Here is an 18,204-nt window from a genome sequence, read left to right as displayed (position 1 = left end):
GATTCTTTTTGGCTATCTATTTGCTTGCTAAGATTCTTTTTGGCTGTCTATTTTTTCGTTTGTCTCACATGTGTTTGTAGTTGCTCACTGAAGCACTTTTATTTGGATATTTTAAATTATTTGTCAGTTAATTGCAGCATCTCTGTCATCTCAGTGTTGGCATCTATTGATTTTTTTTCATTCGGTTTGAAATCTTCCTGATTCTTAGTATGATGAATAATTTTCTACTAAAATCTGTGCATTTTGTTTTGCTTTGTTTTGTTTTAAAGATTTTATTTATTTATTTATTTATTTATTTATTTATTTATTTATTATTTATTTAAGAGAGAGCACAAGCAGGGAGAGTGGCAGAGGGAGAGGCTCAGTGGGGAGCCTGATGTGGGGCTAGTCCCAGTACCCCAAGCTTATGACTTGAGCCGAAGGCAGACACCCAACTGACTGAGCCACGCAGGTGCCCCCAAACCTGTGCATTTTGGATATTATGTTAGGAGACTCTGAATCCCACTTAAAGATTTGTTTTCATTAGGTTCTCTTGTTGTTGTTCTTGTAGGGCAAAGGGGGCTGGGTGGGAAGGTGGTGTGGCCTCATTTCTGCTAGATGGGGAAAGAAGTCTAGGTTCCCCTCTTGACTTTCTTTGACACCTGAGGGAGAGGGGTCTCCTCCTTGATGGAAGGTATGGATGAGGCTTTAGGCTTCTCACAAGCCCTGACCTTCCTTCACTAGACTGCTAGAAATACCTAGTTATTGCTTCCCAAATGGCTTCATTACTTCTGTGCCGTGGCGAAACTTCTGGCTCTCCACTCTGCCTCCTTTTACTCTCCCCTAGTACAGAATGGAAGGTGGTGGCCTCATTGCTGCTGTGCTGTGTGAACACACAGGCTTCATTGACACCAAGGTGGGGAGGGATGGATGTAGACTCCTGGATCCTTACTCAGCCTTCTCTAACACTGCTGGGCTGGGGGATTGGAGTGCTTCATTAGAGACTAGAAATAGTATAGTCTGGGTCTCCCACTTGTCCTTTGACAGAGTAAGTAAGGTGGAACCAGAGGACTTTTTTCTTTGGTGTTCTGCTAGAGCATAGCCATTGCTGTCTGTAAATTTTCTGTCTTGCTAGACTGTCTTTTTTTCTGGTCTTATAGTAGAAAGAGGAGGGTTTTTCTCTCTGCACCCACTGACATTTCCAGTTCACCAGTTATGTCTCACATATCCCAAGGCTGGTTTGCATCTCTTCCACCCCCCCCCCCACCCCATCCCCAGGCTGGGATATGTGAGGCATAAAGAAAACCCTGAAGTCACAACAATGTCAATCCTTGTGTCTCAAGGTCCCTACCTTGCCTGTCTTCTCCTGCTTGCCTTTTTGTCTTCTTATATTTGTTTTTAATCTCCAGTTTTTACTTGCACTTACCAGGAGAAATAGGGCAAAATACACATACTCCTCCTTCCCGTTTATGGAAGTTCTATGCTTTTCTCAAATATATATACATATATATTTCATGTAATGAAAAAGGACCAGAGTCAACAGTACCCTCTTAACAGTCATTTGCTACCCCCAACGTCTTTCTTCTTAAAACAAATGTCATTTTTACTCAAGGAGATACCGAAGCAGGCACTTGGGAATTTTCTGTGACACTTCTTCCTTCCAGGGGCTGGCCCCTGATGGATGGCCACTGTCATGGGTTTTGAGATCTCTGTGTGCACACAGCCTCTCTACCAGGCTAGGAATGAGTGAGTCACAATTAAGCAAAATGAGTTAGATGAATTGTGAGAACCAAACCCAGGAAAGGGAGTCCACGTCAAAGGCGAAGAGCAAGGGGAGCACGGCATTGCTCCGAGTTCTCAGCCATTACATTGCAGAAGGTAACAAAAATAACATCAAATCCAGAGGAGCAGCCGAAGGGCTGGTGCGCGACCAGTGGGGGGTGTGGGCATTGCCAGCAGAGCGCGAATGTGGGAAAGTGGGGGAACAACTTGCGGGCTGAGACCTGCTGCACCCCAGAGGTAGGGGGGAGGAGACGAGACGGCGGGGCGGGGCGGGGCGACAGCCCTGCGGTCCGAGTCCCCCCTGCTGGGCTCGCGGAGAGGCGGGGAGAGCTCAGAGGGAGCCTGGCCCGGGGCTTCGGTGCAGAAGGACGGAGCCGGGCCGGGGTGCAGCGCCGCCCCGGAGGGCGCGACCCGGAGGGGCCCTGCCGGCGGGCGCGGCGCTTCCCGGCCGGGGCGGAGCGAGTCCCGGACCGCGGCCCCCGCCTGCGCGCCTCTGTCCCCGCGCGCGCCCGCCCGTGCGCTCCGGGCCCGGCTCCCGGCGCCTGGGACTTGGTCCTGCGCCCGCCGACGATGGATGGCAACTCCCGGCTCTCCGTGCCCAGGTGAGCGCGCTGCCCCGTGCCCCACGCGGGGGCCCTAAACTCCGCCTTGGGCCTCGGGTCGCCCCCCGAACTGGCCCGCGGGGTGGGCGCAGGGTGTGCGCGAGGGTGGCCCGGGTCCCCTGCCCCGCGGGGCGCGGCCTGCACCCCGGGGCGGCTCGGGGCAGCTCGGGGCGCGGGGCCAGCTCGGGCAGCCTCCGGGGCGGGGGCTGGGGCTGGGGCTGGGGCTGGGGCTGGGATCGGAGCCCGCAGCCGCACTTTCCGCGGACGCAGCCTGCACGGGGTTCGCGCCCTTTGGAGAGACCCGCTCCAAGGTAGGGGTGAGAATGGGGGAGAGCAAGACTAGGGCAAAGTACCCCCGTCCCGGTGCATTGCGATCCGGGCGAGCCCCCGCGGGTGCCGGGGTGACGAGTGGGTGCGCAGGTGGGGGGCAGCGTCCCTAACCCCCGACGACACGGAGGCGGCGCCCCGCCGAGGCAGGGGACAGCGGGACCCGCTCCGCTGCAGCCCCACCCGCCTCAAGCGCCCCCACATCCTGGGCCGGTCTGGGCTGGCCGAGCGCGCCCCGTGCCTGCACCCCAGCCTGGGGTCCCCGCTCGGGGAGGGTCGGGAGCCGCGTGTTGCCCCGGGTGTGCGTCCCTTCCCGTCTCCCCCTGTGCCCCGATTCCGCGCCCTTTCACACTCGAGTCCTTTGCAAATTGGAGACACTGAGATTTTTTTTTATATTTCAGCCCCCATACACCGTTAGGGGGAAGTCGAGGTGGTTGTAGCGCCGGTTGTGCCCCCCCGGAGCTGGGCAGGTGGCTTTTGTGCGGAGCGTCCCCGCAGAGGGCCGGCGGACACCCCAGGGCGGCCCGCACATCACCCCCACACACACACCCAGGCGAGGGGCTTCGTGGTGCTCCTCCTGTCGCCCTCCCTTGCCCCCAGTCCCCTGTCCCCTGTCCCCTGTCCCCAGGCACCGATCTAGGCAGCTTCCCGCCGAGATCATCGCGCCCAGGAATAGACATTTTTCAGCTCGCGTTCTTGGAGAGCAGCGAAACCCAATATCCCGGGGCGAGGGCACACATGGAGCTGATACTATAGAGCCAAGGAGCCAGGATGGGGGTGAGAGTGGAGTGGGGGTGGCCCAGGAGGACGAAACAGCTTTTCAAGCGCGTTGAAGGCTGCCATCTAGAGACCTGAAGCATTTATATTCTGTAATGAAAGAGCTTTCCCAGCTCCACAGGCAATTTCCTCTTTAAGCATCCCTTCTCGGTGGGGGTAGCAAAAGGCTCTGAAAAGGCCTGCGTTGGTTTCAAGGCCTGGCCTGAAGCTGCTGTCAAGGGGAAAACCTCTAGCCTTGTGGCCAAACACGGTCAAGCGACCACGAAGTCTTTCCATTCTGCCCTAATGCATGAAAAGGACAAGAGCCCCAGGAAGGTTTTGTTTTGTTTTGTTGTTAAACTTAAAATATATATATCTCCACTGATTTTTAGGTAAAAGTGTGAGGCACCTTGAAAGCATGAAGCCCCCTAGGACTTCACTTGCCATGCCCCCTATTCTACTGCCTAGAATTGAAACGGCAACTGTGATTCCAACATTCCCCTAGAGACACTTTTGATGAGAGATCTCTGGCCTTGCACACAGGTTTGCAGATCAATAGTGATGTGCCTGAATGGGGACTATATTCCTATTCAAAAGCTGGGACCTTTTCTAAAATATTAAAGTTCATGATGCCAGTAATTCCTTAAAATTATTTCTATGGCACTACTGTAAAAATGATTTTACAAAGAGCAAACCAGTTGCGATGGTATTGCTCTGTGTCATGTAGCATCCTACAAAATATTAATATAGGTTTAATATCAGCTGCCGCAAATTAAACGTTGAATTATTCAAATATTATTGTTTATTCACCAGACATCATAGTCACATCTCCACGAATCAGTGTAGTAATTCAGCTATTTTGTTAGCATCTTTACTCATATAAAACATATTCAGTTCACTCTAATAGAATAGCTAACTTGATCCTCTATTTCATTGAATACAAGAAACATAATATTTAATTGGAGACCATAGGTATTGATATGCAAAAAGTAAACTAGAATTACCAAGCAGTGTCTGGAAATATTATATTAGCCACACTACTTGTCCACAAAAGTTTGAATTTAAGGAATTGATGACTGGAAACTCTTCACAGGTTTTTTTTTTTTTCAAGAAAATGGCAATGATCAGGAAAAAAATCAAGTTGTTGTCAATCAATATGTGTGCTGTTTAAATCTGAAATATTTTCGGTATCTAATGTAATTAAGTGGGTGATTATAAATCACTGTTTCTCTTAAGAATTATAAAGCAATCAAAGACATTCTGTTTAGCACTTGGGTAGGAAGAACAAAATGATTTAGTAATACACTGAGGTAATCACAGAATTTTTGCATGTGTTGGCTTTTACATACAGTTTCTTAAATTTTTCAGGGAATCAAAAATACAAATTAAATTTTGTTCAAGCAATGTTCTGTAACAGTCTTAAAATTGTTTTTGATTCATACACTTTAGATACTTTAAACCATGTTTTTTTTTTAAAAAAGAATTGTTTATGCTTTGACTTGTTATACTATATTTCTTTACTTCCGTGAAACCTCCAATTAGTTGTTAATATTTTCATTTTTAAATGTACAAAAGCTATTTGGATGATGTTACAGAGTTCTTTAAATGACTGTTATTAATGTTGGAAGGTGTCTCCAGTAATGGGGCTGACCTATGGAAAGATGAAATGTTCCCATGTTAGTTGTATTATAAATCCAGAAGCCAAGTGTGTCCCGACTAGTAGTCTAGTTCAAGAAAAGAAAATAAATAAAAAAGGGGAAAAATTTTAGATTCTTTAGTCATCTACTTTACAAAAAAGTTTATTTGATTTGCTAAGGTACAAAACTAGATATTGTGAAAATAAGAGAAAATCCAAGGACTCTCACCCAGTGTGTTCCGTGGCTGTAGTGCATTGCACTGTAATATAGAAGCTACCCCTGACAGAGTGAAGATCAGTGTCAATTATATTGATCACTAGTGTGTGTAAAATAAGGCTTATATTTTATGAAGTATTAACCTATACATTAACTTTTGTGATCTTCACATCCCTGTGAGTTAATATTACAGATATAATTATCTCCACTTTTTAGTTAAAAAATTTGAAGGAAAAAGAAATAAAATGAGGAAAATGGTTAGATTTAGAAAACCACGCAATAGTCTGTAGCAGAGCTGGGTCAACCACAGAGTTCTTCTGGCTTCTGGTGAGGTTCTCTTTCCTGTATTGACGGAAAATCCATACTTTCAAATAGGGGAAGTTTGAACAAACACTGATATCATTAGGACACATGGGGGCAGCCTAAAAGCAAGATCATCTGTTAAAGCCAACCAATACTGAAAATATCATTTTTGTAGACAGAAATAATTTGTCACCTTGACCATAACTAAGGTTTGAATTTGAAGTTTAAGAAAGGGGCCATCTCATTTCCTGAATCACTTGTACTTTTTATACTGTATCACTTTGTTATTTTTGTTTTGCTTACTGGATTTCTATTTCAGTAATGTTTTTATCAGGCACTTTGAATGAGAAAATTATCAAAGATGAACCCTTGGAAAAAATAGGGTACTTTGATTTAGGTTTCCTGTGAGATTATTTTAATCCAACCTAAGGTTACCCTAGCAACATTTCACTAAAACCCACCAAAATCTCAAGGTTTTTCCTCTAAAAATGCTAGTTCTAGGGAAAAAAAAAAACACACAACAGGATTTCCTTTTTTTTTTTAAGAAGCAAACCAGCTTATACTGTAAACTAGACTATGATCTTCTGTCAACAAGTTTTTATTTAAAGGTTATGTTTTCAAATTCATACAAAAGGAAAAATTCAAGAGTCCATTACATTTCTGTGTCCTATTTATCTGAAACTCTCAGAAAAGATTAATCTATCACTCTTAACAAATTGAGGAACAGAGACAAATAACAGACTGTCTTAAGTGTAAACTGAAGGCTGTTTTCTATCGTGACAACCATGCTCCCTTCAAGAGCAGTGCTGACATGACCATATTCTCCAACTCATAATTCACAAGGAAATACGGCCCAAGAGGTGCTGTTTCCTACTATAGAGAAAGAAACGGAGAATTAGTCAATCCTGGTGCCAAGGACCCTGAGAGCCACATTGCTGCAGGGTAACAGGATCTGGAGAAGAGATGGAAACTCTGAAGGCAATCAGATCTCTATCCATGTGGTCCCTTTAGTAAAATATGTATCTGATTCAAAATCATCAATGTTTTTAAGATTGATTGATTGATTGATTGATTCATGAGAGACACACAGAGAGAGGCAGAGACACAGGCAGAGGGAGGAGCAGGCTCCATGCAGGGAGCCGGACGCGGGACTGGATCCCAGGACCCCAGGATCACACCCTGGGCTGAAGGCAGCGCTAAACCGCTGAGCCACCTGGGCTGCCCTAAATCATCGATTTTTAAATGAACTATTATATTAGAGCTTGTCTCGTTCACAAGGGGTTGCCTTTGTCTGATACTATTCATTTTCATGGTATTTTATTCTTTGCATGAGAGTAACAGCTACAGAGACTTGTAAAGAGAGAAAGAAGAAATAGTGATGTATTTGATGGCAGGAGACCTGGTGTTTAGTCCTGTTCTGAAGTTGTTGGCTGAGACTGCCTGGGCAATGTGCTTGACCTGTGACTCCTGTGTCTTCTCCTGGATGTCATGACTTATATCCTGAATGTTCTGCTTTTTTAAGTCCCTTTTACTTCTAACCTGTAGTGCTGCAGACTTTATTGTAGCAGTGACTCTCAGTTGGGCATGATATGAGGATGAACGTCGTCTCATTCTCCTGAAAGAGAGATGAAGTTAAGGCATTTAAAAGAACTGAAGTGGGCACCTGGGTGGCTCAGTAAGTTAAGTGTCTGCCTTCGGCTCAGGTCGTGATCCCAGGGTCCTGGGATCGAGCCCCACATCAGGCTCCCTGCTCAGCAGGAAGTCTCCTTCTCCCTCTGCCTCTCACCCCACTTGTGCTCTCGCTCTCTCTCTCTCTTAAATAAATAAATAAAATCTTTTTAAAAAGAAGAGAACTGAAGCAGCACTCGCCATCCAAAAGAAAGCACAGCTTAGAGAATGAGTTGGCTTTTTTTAAATGTCTCCCAAGGGGGAAAGCAGCATAATGCTCATAGAAGGCATAATAAAATCTTGTGGGTTTGTTGTTGTTGTTGTTTTTTTGTTTTTTTTTTGTTTGTTTGTTTTTGTTTTTTAAGAACACAGGACAGTGATTAAGATCCTGGTTCTCCTACTTAGTAGTTATTGGTTATCCACATTGGGGCAAACATTATAAGAATTGAGATGGTATGTGTGAAATACAAGGATCATGAACCTTCATCTATTGCTGTTTATCATACTTAATAGACTCTTCTAAATACAACTGTTTCATGATGGATTTTTAAAAATCAATGCTGGTGAATAGCCCACATAACTCAGACACAAAGCACACTTTAGCTGACACTGGTGTGGCTGCTCCAGCTTTCTCTTGGCTTACCTTTTTCCATCCTTTTGCTCCTAACCTAAATTTTCATTTTGAAAGTTGTTTCTTACAAATGGGCTACTGCATTTTACTGTTTAAAAATCCTATCTGACAATCTCTCTTCATTGATATATTTAGGCGACTCACATTTATCATGATTCTAGATAGTTTGGATTAAAATTTACCAACTAACTAGCTATTCTCTATGCTTTATCTGTCATTTGTTCCTTTTTTCCTCTTTTCTGCCTTCCTTTGGGTTGATAACTTTTTAATGATTCTATTCTATATTTCTTTCAAAAATGTATGATTGCCTTATGGTTTAGAATTTATAGGGGTGCTTGGGTGGCTTAGTTGGTTAAGTATTGGACTCTTGATTTCTACTCAAACCATGATCTCAAGGTCATGGGATTTAGCCCCACATTGGGCTATGTGCTCAGCATGAAGTCTGCTTGGACTCTCTCTTCTTCTATTCTTCCCCTCCCTATGCATGTATGCTCTCTCTCTCTAAAATAAATAAATAAATCTTTTTGAAGAAGAATTTATATATATATATATATATATATCATTATTATTCAGTATTTACCTTCAGATTATAATATGCCACTTCATACCCAGTGTAAGTCCCCCCCCCCCTTTTTAAGATATTATTTATCTATTTGACAAAGAGAAAGAGGGCACAAGCAGGGGGAGTAGGAGAAAGAGAAGCAGGTTCCCTGATGAGCAGGGAGCTGGATGCAAGGCTTGATCCCAGAACCCTGGATTCATGACCTGAGCCACAGGCAGCTGATTAACCAACTGAGCCATCCCAGTGCCTCCCCCCACCCCCACAATGTAAGTTTCCTGCAGGTATATATCCAAATTCTCTTCTCTTTTGTGCTATTATCATATATTTTGTTTTTGTGTATTCTATAAACACTATTTATTGCTAATATGTTTGCTTTATAAAGTCAGGTATTTCTTAGAGCAATATAGTATTAAGAAAAAAAATAAATTTTATTTTACCCTCATATATTCATTTCTGACACTTGATCTGTGTAGAGCTAAGCTTCTGTCTAATATTATATTCCATCTGTCCAAAAAATTTCTTTTAACATTTCCTATAAGGAATGTCTGCTGGCAATGAATTTTCTCAGCTTTTGTTTGCCTGAGAAAGTCTATTTTTCCTGTACTTTTTGAATCATATATTTTTTTTTTACTCTAGCTTTCTGGATTTGCAAGATATTTTTCCCCATTGTTTTAAAGTTGTCACTCCATTGTCTTTTGGCTTTGAAGGTTTGTGCTAGGAAATGGGTTTCATTATTATTTTTGCTCCTTTCTATGTTACATTTCCTTTTTCCCTGCTTATCTTCAAAATTTTCTTTTTATCTTTTATTTAGAGCAATTTAAATATGATATGCCAAGGTGTGTGTGTGTGTGTGTGTGTGTGTGTGTTGTATTTATCCTATACAGTGTTCTCTGAGCTTCTTGGATCTGTGGTTTAGTGTCTGTTATTAATTCTGAAAAAAACTAATCCATGATCTCTTAATATGTTTCCTACTCTGTTCTCATTCTCTCTTTTCCTTCTAGAATTCCAATTGTGCCTATATCAGAATATAGCTCCTGGATACTCTCTTATGGTTTTGTTTGGTTAATTATTTAGGGTTTTTTATTTTAATTTTTTCTCTTTTTGTTTCAATTTAATTAATTTGTATTGGCATACTTCAAGTTCATTGATTCTTTCCTCAGCTGAGTTGATTCTACTGAAGAATTTATTAGAGGCATTCTTCATTCCATTATAGTGCTTTGCATTTCTAACATTTCCTGTTTTTTCTTATAGTTTCACCTCTCTACAGAAATTACCCATGTAAGCATGCATGTAGTGTACCTTTTCCATCAGAGTCACTAAACTAATAATCATTATTTTGAATTCTTTGCCAGATAGTTTGAACATCTATGACACAATCAAGTCTGGTCCAGTTGCTTGTTTTGTCCCTTAGAAGTGTTTTTTTTTTTTCCTCCTTGCCTTTTCACATGACTTATAATTTTTTATTAAAAGCCTGATATCTTCTATAGGGTAATATAGCTTCCCTGAGTGGAAACTGGAAGTCAGTGAAATTATTTTATTCCTATTTTAAAGATAAAGAAATTTAGGCTTAGTAAGGTTAAATGACCTGCCCAAATCACTCAACTAGTAAGTAACAGAGTCAGAACTTGAACCTGCTTTTTAAATTGCAATGTTTGAATGTTGTTAAAATACATCACTGTCCTTTTCTATTTCTTAATACATGCACATTCCCACTCTTAGCCTCCAAGATATTCTTGAACTCTTCTAACAAAGTTACTGAAACATGTATAATGATGAGTAAGAAATGGTTCTTGTCCTTGATGAGTTTAGTATATAATTTCAACATGCCATTTTTTTTTCTAAATATTTTGATTCAATCTTTCTCAAACTATGGCCTCTAAATTAGCAGCAACTATGAAGACAGATGCTGTAAGAGATTTTTGACACAACAGGAAAACAGAGGAAACCCAGCACATGGAATCAAGCACATGAATGAAAATGTTTGTGTCTGTTCTGAAAGAGATCTTGGAATCCAGGCACTGGAAGCTCTACTTGCATATCAAGCCACACTCTGAATGAAATGGAAGAGGTGACATATTTGGACCTATGATTTGAGAGAATTTCTCTCTAAAAAAATAATATGCAGACCAGTGTGCTTTTTATTCCTTTAATTTAAAATTAAAATTTATTCCTTTAATTTAAAATTAAAATTAAAATTAAAATTACATGACCAAATTATTGAAATAGTTAACAGAACCTCTTAGAGTAGCCATGATTTTAGAAGTATAAGTTAGTTTTAAAAAAACATAAAGGTATTATATTAGTTTTCTATTTTGCTATAACAAATTGCTACAAAATTAGTGACTTAGATCAACACAAATTTACTATCTTACAATCCTCTATGTTGGAAGTCTACCATGGGTCTCACTGGAATAAAATCAAGGTCTTGGCAGGTCTGTGTCCATTTCTGGAGGTTATATGGAGGAATCTGTTTCCTTACCTTTTCCAACTTACACAGAAAGCATTTGCTTGGTGATGCCTTTCCTCCATCTTCAAAGCCAGCAATGGTGGCTTGAGTTCTTCTTACATCACATCCTTCTGACTTCTGACCTCTTTTATTTATTTATTTATTTATTTATTTATGTATTATTTTTAAATTTTTTTCTGACCTCTTTTTATGCCTCCCTTTCGTATTTTTAAAAATTCTCGTGATTACATTGGACCCATCCAGATTATCCAGGATAATCTCCCAACATCAAGGTCAGCTGATTCCATCAGCTTAATTCCATCTTGAAATTGACTCTGCTTTGCCATATACCAACATATGCACAGGTTTGGGGATTTGAAAATGGATATCTTTGGGGGCCCTTTACCCTGTCTGCCACAGGCAGTAATTTAACTAAAAAATTCATCATGCTGGCTCTGAAATGGCACTTGAGATTCTACAAGGAGTACCTTCTCTCTCTCTTTTTCTCTCTTTCTCCTTGTTCTTAAATAAAGGGGAAAATTGACAGAATGATTTGTTTCTCCACTGTGATATGTGAGTTATTCACTGTAGCTGAGCTGACATAATGACCCAGCTCCTGAAGTTTATTTAAGAACATAAGATTGGGGGTGTCTGGGTTGCTCAGTTGGTTTAGTGCTCAACTCTTAGGCTCAGTTCATAATCTCAGGGTGTTAGATCAAGTCCCATGTTGGGCTCCATGCTTAGCAGGGAGTCTACTTGAGATTCTTTCTCTCTTTCTCATTCTCCATATACCCCTCCCCCTGCTCATGCTCTCTTTCTCTCTCTCTTTCAAATAAATAAATCTTAAAAAAAAAAAAAAAAAAAAAGAACATAAGACCAGTTAAGAGTGGACCTGGAGACCTTACAGAATTCACTCTTTGGCACATCTATTTGTTGTAATGGGCATTAATGATATTCAGCAAATATTTCTAACTGTGTTCCTAAGGATAGGGTAGGATCGAACTTGTTCATCTCTTTGGTACAAGGTGTGGCCATATGACTTGCTTGGGCCAATGCAAAGTGTGTAGAAGGGACATTTGTCTCTTCTAAGTGGAAGTACTAAAGAGGACATTTATGATTTGCTTTATTTCTCCTCTTTCTTACATAGTGAAGAACAGATTTCAAATAGTGGTTGCTCCATCAGCCTGAGTCTTAGAATGAGTACAACCTGAAGCAGAGCTCTCAGCCAATCCATGATGGACACATGATATGAGCAGGACACAGACCTTCATGATTTTAATTCTCTGGCATTTTGGAGCTTGAAACTGCAGTAAAACCTAGCCCAATGTGCCTGATCTCACAGAATTCTCTTTTTGCTCTGAAATTTCCAAAGATCTTCATCACTAACATGCAGGGATATGAAGATGGGGTTGGAGAAAGGGAGAGACGGAACTCACCTTAACCAGTTGAAGCAGTCAGGAAGCAGGCCCTATGCACCAGCTCCAGGTAATAACAATGGATACTGTGGTCTGTAGGTGTCTCCTCCTGAGGACTGGAATGTGAACTGGGAATCACATTCATCCTGACATAAATTCACACTTTCCCCATTTCATAGTCCCACAAAGCTGCTGCTATTTAGTGATATAATAGCATGCCATAAACACATTTAACCCATACATATTCAATGTTCATTTTTCTTTTTTTTATTCTTTCATTCTCCAACTCTCTTTCTCATTGTTAAAGACATGGTAAGAGGGGATCCCTGGATGGCTCAGTGGTTTAGTGCCTGCCTTTGGCCCAAGGCGTGGTCCTGGAGTCTCAGAATTGAGTCCCACATCAGGCTCCCTGCATGGAACCTGCTTCTCTCTCTGCCTCTCTCTCTCTCTGTGTCTCTCATGAATAAATAAATAAAATCTTAAAAAAAAAAAAACCAACATGGTAAGCTTATATTTATTTTTATCACATATTATGCATTTCTATATAGTGTATACACATACACACAAATAACGTTATGAGACATTTTTTAAAAAGTCAACATGCTGTAGTTTATAAACTTCTTAAGGGATTTTCAAAAGCTATTTTGACTCCACATCATTTTCAAGATAGGCAATGACATTAGATCTCAAACCCCACATTAGATGCTTCCAATGTTGCATAGTGATTCTGGTAGCATGTCAACATAAGAATAGGAAGATTGGAGAGTCAGATACCAAACAACAATTAGTGAGCAGACACTCACTCCTGACACCTTCAAGATTTTGGGTTAGAGTAAGACCGAGTTCCTGTCCTCCTTGCATATCACCTTGGGGGCAGGTGGCATTGCAGATGGAAGGAGACATACTAGGAAGTAGATAACCCAGGACATGTTGACTGTAGTTTCTTTTCATTTCCTGAGTGACTTTTCTCAGGTTAACCAACTGATCAGTTCTTTTATTTGATGGACATGATTGATAGATGACCCCTAACTTCTCTAAACAATTTTTAAAAACAACTTTTTGAAACAATTTCTCCCTAGTAAGAAACTTACATATAAAATATGTCTTTTGGAAGATCAAGTGTTTTCTCTCTGTGCTGGAAAAATGGGAACCCATCAAACATGGGATATTAGAGCTACAGGGAAGTTTGGTAAAAGTGATCTTGTTCAACACCCTTCCTTAACAGATAAAGAAATTGAAGTCACAAAAAGTTAAATGAATTACTCAAATCACACAAATATTTAGAGATAGGGCCAAGAATAAAACCCTGACCTCTTGATTCCTGTACTTCCCATTGCATGGGATTTGTTTAAAATAATCCTGACAGTAAGCTCTAAAACATAGAAACTCTTGGTATTTTCTGGTGCAGCAGAACTTGTCTGTTACCCACATCTAAATACCTTCTTTACTTTTCCTCTAGAAGGATACTATCTCTATAACTGCCCATGTCTACATTTTACTTCAGCTGCCAGAAATCGCAGAAACAAATTCGAAGTTCAATTATAACAACCATGTAGGAGTTCATTACCTGAATATCTGTGCTGTTTTTAACAATGATACTGATCTTTTGTTATAATTTTTATTTTACTTATCCCTGAGTTTTTAACTTATGTTCTATTATTTTATTGCATATATCTGTTCCTTTAGTTACACTGTGATTCTTAGTGGAACAGATGGAATATCCATTATTAGATGACTCACACAATCAATCATTTTCTTTATAAGTAATGCAAAAGAATAGTTTTCCTATGTATTGGAGAAATTAAATTGATTTGTGGCAAATTAGAACTCATATAAAATAATGGTCTATTTATATTTAATTAGACTTCTTTTAATGATAGCCTGGTTGTATCTGAAAAATTAGAAGCAGTTCCTTTAAAATGACTCTAACATTATTAATATTAAATTAAAGTCAACTGCTTCAGAAGCTTATAATAAAATAAAATGCTAAGGTTTTGTGAGATGTATTTTTTATTTGTTAAACATGTTATACATACATTTTAAAAATATGTGCATATGTAATGGATATGAATTTGTATCAAGTATTAGTTTCTAAAAGTACCCTGTTTAGTTTGTAATTTTATATTTCAGCATGCTTTGTTTAGGTATTAAAATGCATTAAGTAAAAGGAGAGGAATTTTTAAATATTTAATTTTGCTTCCAAAGATACAAGGAGAATTGATAATTTCTTCTTTATACTTTAGTATTAACATAAGTTAAGTAATACACCCAAATGCTTTTTGTCCTAAAAATCTATAATTTTTAACATAATAATAAGAACATAAGAAAGCAATACACACAATTGCTTTTTGTCCTAAAAATCTATAGTTTTTAACATAATAGTAAGAACATAAAAATTCAAGAAGTAACTTTTGATAGATTATGCCTATGAATAGATTTATTCATTCATTTATAGTTTGAGTAGTCAGTACTTCCACTTAATATATGCAGAGAAATAAAGAATTTATCTCACTAATTTAAACCAAAAATAAAATTCAGGTAAAAAATAAAGGACCAGTTGAAGTCATTTTTTTCTATGTAAAATCTTGGCCTCACATAATGTGCTCTTTGCTGACTCATGCACTCATTATAACCTGAAGATTTTTAATTTCTACTTTTTTTTCCTGAATGAATTAACAGTGCTTCAAAATAGCAATTAAAAAGGTACATACACTTCACCTGTCTAATTATCAACAGGTCAGTGATCTGACCTGGCATTCTGTTAAACCATCAGCCTCCTTTTCTTGCAAAGGTGGAAAAAAAGGTGGTGACTTCATTGGAATCTTGTCATTTACAAAATGAGCTACAGTTGCATCATATGAATCATTATTAAAAACAGTGTCCAAGAAGGCGATTCAGTATCCAGAGAACATGTTATCCAGAGGAGCTGTCATCCCAGACTTAATCAGACCAGCCCTTGTAGATCACCACTACCCTTTGTGAAGGTGAAAGCATATCAACAAAATATTGATGATGGCATTTTTCTTAGTTTTCCCACTGGGTCTAAGATATTTTCCATAGGATGGATGAGGGCATATATAAACAGGGAGGCAAAAGCATGAAGATCTAATCCAAGTTTTAACCTTGAAGATCATATGTGACTTGTATGGTTGTTTGGGAGAGGGGGGAAAAATAGTGGGGAGGACTTACTTGCTTCGTTGAGAGGAGGGAATGAAACTCAGAATGAAACCGAGTGACTTGAATGCCATCTTCTCTCTGTGAGGATGAGAGGAACCTGGAAAAGGGAACATGAAGTAAATTCACTACAAAGAAGAATAAATGTCATTAAATAGTGCAGACAATTAATGTATTTGACTGGAAATTTATCTTTAAATGAAATTTATCTTTAAAAATTATAGAATTTTTAAAAATTAGTTTATTTTATCATTATCTGAAAAATAACATGAATTGTGTAATAAATAAATAATAGATTAGGTGTTGACTGGATTGGAGGATCATAATTTTCCCTTCAGAATTGTTAACATGGCACTTTTGGTCACAATATCATAAACAGTGTTAGTACTATATTCGTCAGCCTCATCCATTTTGCCAATGCTCCCTTTAATTCTTTGATTCTCAGATCAACCTCTTGTGAAAATATCTGTCACATCATCACCCTCACTGATTTTCTCTCCTTCCACTGTTAACTGATCTCACTCTGCCAGGTGCTCATTTGGAGTTGGTTTGACTTGTGATGAAGAGTTCTCCAATATCATTTTATTCTTCTTTCTGAATCCCTGCATCTTTTGCAAAATTTATTTCAATCGATTAGCATTTTATTTAGATAAAAGTCACAACCTCTGAAATCATCAACAGAAAACAACCACCAAAAGTTGTTGATGCACTGCACAGAGAAAAACACTCAAGTGGGAAGGATCTTCACTGGAGACTAATTGTTAGTTAGCAGTTGGTCCATTTGCTTTCTTATACAATCTTGAAACTGCAGGGACTGGCTAATGAATAACAAGGACACCTGATCTTTGGGGGGGATAAGTTCCAGTGACTTTAAGTTTACTAGATTTTCTCTAGGGAATGGCACTGCTGGAAACCTTTTCCATTTTCACAAACATTATCTGTAGATGAGCAAATTATCTAATGAAACCATCCAAGTGCAATTGAATATTTCAAAAACTCAATCTTCTGGAAATCTCCACTGTAGTAAAGATTAAAGAAGTCTTTCCGTTTCCAAAATATCTCACAATTGTTAGTTGATTTTTAATGCAGTAGTAATTTAGATCTAATGTATGAGAAAACACCAAGGAAGGTGAATAAATTAAATATACATTTTACCTGATAATCCTTGAGCTAAGTTTATCTGTGAGCACAGGGATCCCTGGGTGGCGCAGTGGTTTAGCGCCTGCCTTTGGCCCAGGGTGCGATCCTGGAGACCCCGGATCGAATCCCACGTCAGGCTCCCGGTGCATGGAGCCTGCTTCTCCCTCTGCCTATGTCTCTGCCTCTCTCTCTCTCTGTGTGACTATCACAAATAAATAAAAATTAAAAAAAAAAGACTAATTTATCTGTGAGCACAGAGAACATAGATGCTAATATCTCATATGCAAGACCAGAAAAGTCCACATAAAGGAAGAGGTACTGAGTCCAGGACACTAGATCCAAACATTTATTTCCTTAGAAATATGCAAAAATTTAGAATATGTAGAAAGGTACAGTTAAAAAACATTTATTGTCCCATCAAGATATCTTTGGTATATAAAAATCTACTCTTAACCAAAAAAATACATCAAAGCGTTTACCTGAGAAGGTTCACATAGTTCTAACTAAAGATGATTTGAATGTCATGGTCACAGAGAAGATGGACGTGATTAATACAACATTCCACATCTCTTGCTTCTTACCCCACAGATTCCACTGACAACATCACCTCTCAGATACATTCAGAACACTAAACTAAGCTGAAATTACTCCTCTTTAATCTGTATTTTGGCTCATTTCTGTCTTCCTCAAAGTGATGAAGGTTTTACAATAAAGCCCTTATCTGGCAGCTGAGGGTAGGAAATGCTGGGTTCCTCTGCTCCCTTCCCTAATGAACTAGATGCTCACAGTTTAGCTCTTAGCACCCAAGATATTCCAAGTAGTAGACAACAAACAATAGATCAGTCTGGAGGGAGATTTTAAAGACACATTTTACAGAAATCGTTTCCACAGATATATAGTGATGATGGCATTGAAGCAAAGTACATGGTTCCCTGTGGTGAGAAATGAAGATGGAGGGGAAGCCAGGGGCTAGATGAGGGAAGCACTCACAGCCCATCCACCAAAATGGCTCTGACATTTCCCTCGTCTCTCATTTTGACTAAGCTTTAGAAAACATCATATTCCTGACTTCAGTTGCAGGCTTCCCATTTCTTAGAACATTTTATTTAGAAAACTTGTGCTTGTAAATGATTTCTCTGCTAAGATAGAAATCCTTTGAAAAGACTTTGTGTGTGTGTGTGTGTGTGTGTGTGTGTGTGTGTTTAACAACCCAGGAATGTCTTTGTTAAGGACCTGGAAACATCTCTTTGAAATGTTTAGATAGGAGATAGCACCCAGATCTCACAGTTTCTGTAAGAGGAAAAGAGCCTAGCTTCTGTAGGCACCTTTACTCTAAGTTATAAAACTGTCTCCTGCCATGAATATATGACGTTTACTTTTCCTTTGATAAGACCAATTAACACCACCATCACCTCTGCTCTTAAAAACATTCACTCTTTGTTGGAAGGGAGTTGAATTTAGACTGCATTCTTGCTCTCTCTGTTTCCTTTTGCCATAGACCTGAATAGTCTTCCTTCCCTGCTTACCTTTGTCTGGTACAGTTTTTGCTTTGACATCATGTTTAGG

The 18,204-nt window shown here is 39.8% G+C and overlaps 1 protein-coding gene and 1 long non-coding RNA gene across 3 annotated transcripts in view; one reads left to right on the top strand and one right to left on the bottom strand.

The window, feature by feature from the left end:
• Positions 1 to 2,311: 2,311 nt before the first annotated feature.
• Positions 2,312 to 18,204, top strand: part of LOC112669845 (SPHK1 interactor, AKAP domain containing) — a 169,470-nt gene continuing 153,577 nt past the window's right edge. Inside the window, exon 1 of one of the 2 annotated variants that reach the window (XM_049101236.1) lies at positions 2,312 to 2,363. In XM_049101236.1, the coding sequence (XP_048957193.1) occupies positions 2,336 to 2,363 (28 nt within the window). In that variant the 5' untranslated portion in view covers positions 2,312 to 2,335. The remainder of the gene's footprint in view (positions 2,364 to 18,204) is intronic. The other variant, XM_049101237.1, reaches the window with a different exon arrangement.
• LOC125753624 (uncharacterized) lies at positions 6,197 to 15,607 on the bottom strand. Its single transcript, XR_007405879.1, has 3 exons — positions 15,514 to 15,607; positions 12,346 to 12,440; positions 6,197 to 7,217 (listed from the first exon to the last, which is right to left on the bottom strand). It is a non-coding gene; the product is annotated as an uncharacterized LOC125753624 (long non-coding RNA).

This window comes from Canis lupus, chromosome 25, assembly GCF_003254725.2.
Source record: "Canis lupus dingo isolate Sandy chromosome 25, ASM325472v2, whole genome shotgun sequence".
Taxonomy (NCBI): Eukaryota; Metazoa; Chordata; class Mammalia; order Carnivora; family Canidae; genus Canis; species Canis lupus.
The sequence above is the reverse complement of the archived record's forward strand: the minus strand, read 5'-3'. Positions and strand labels throughout refer to the sequence as shown.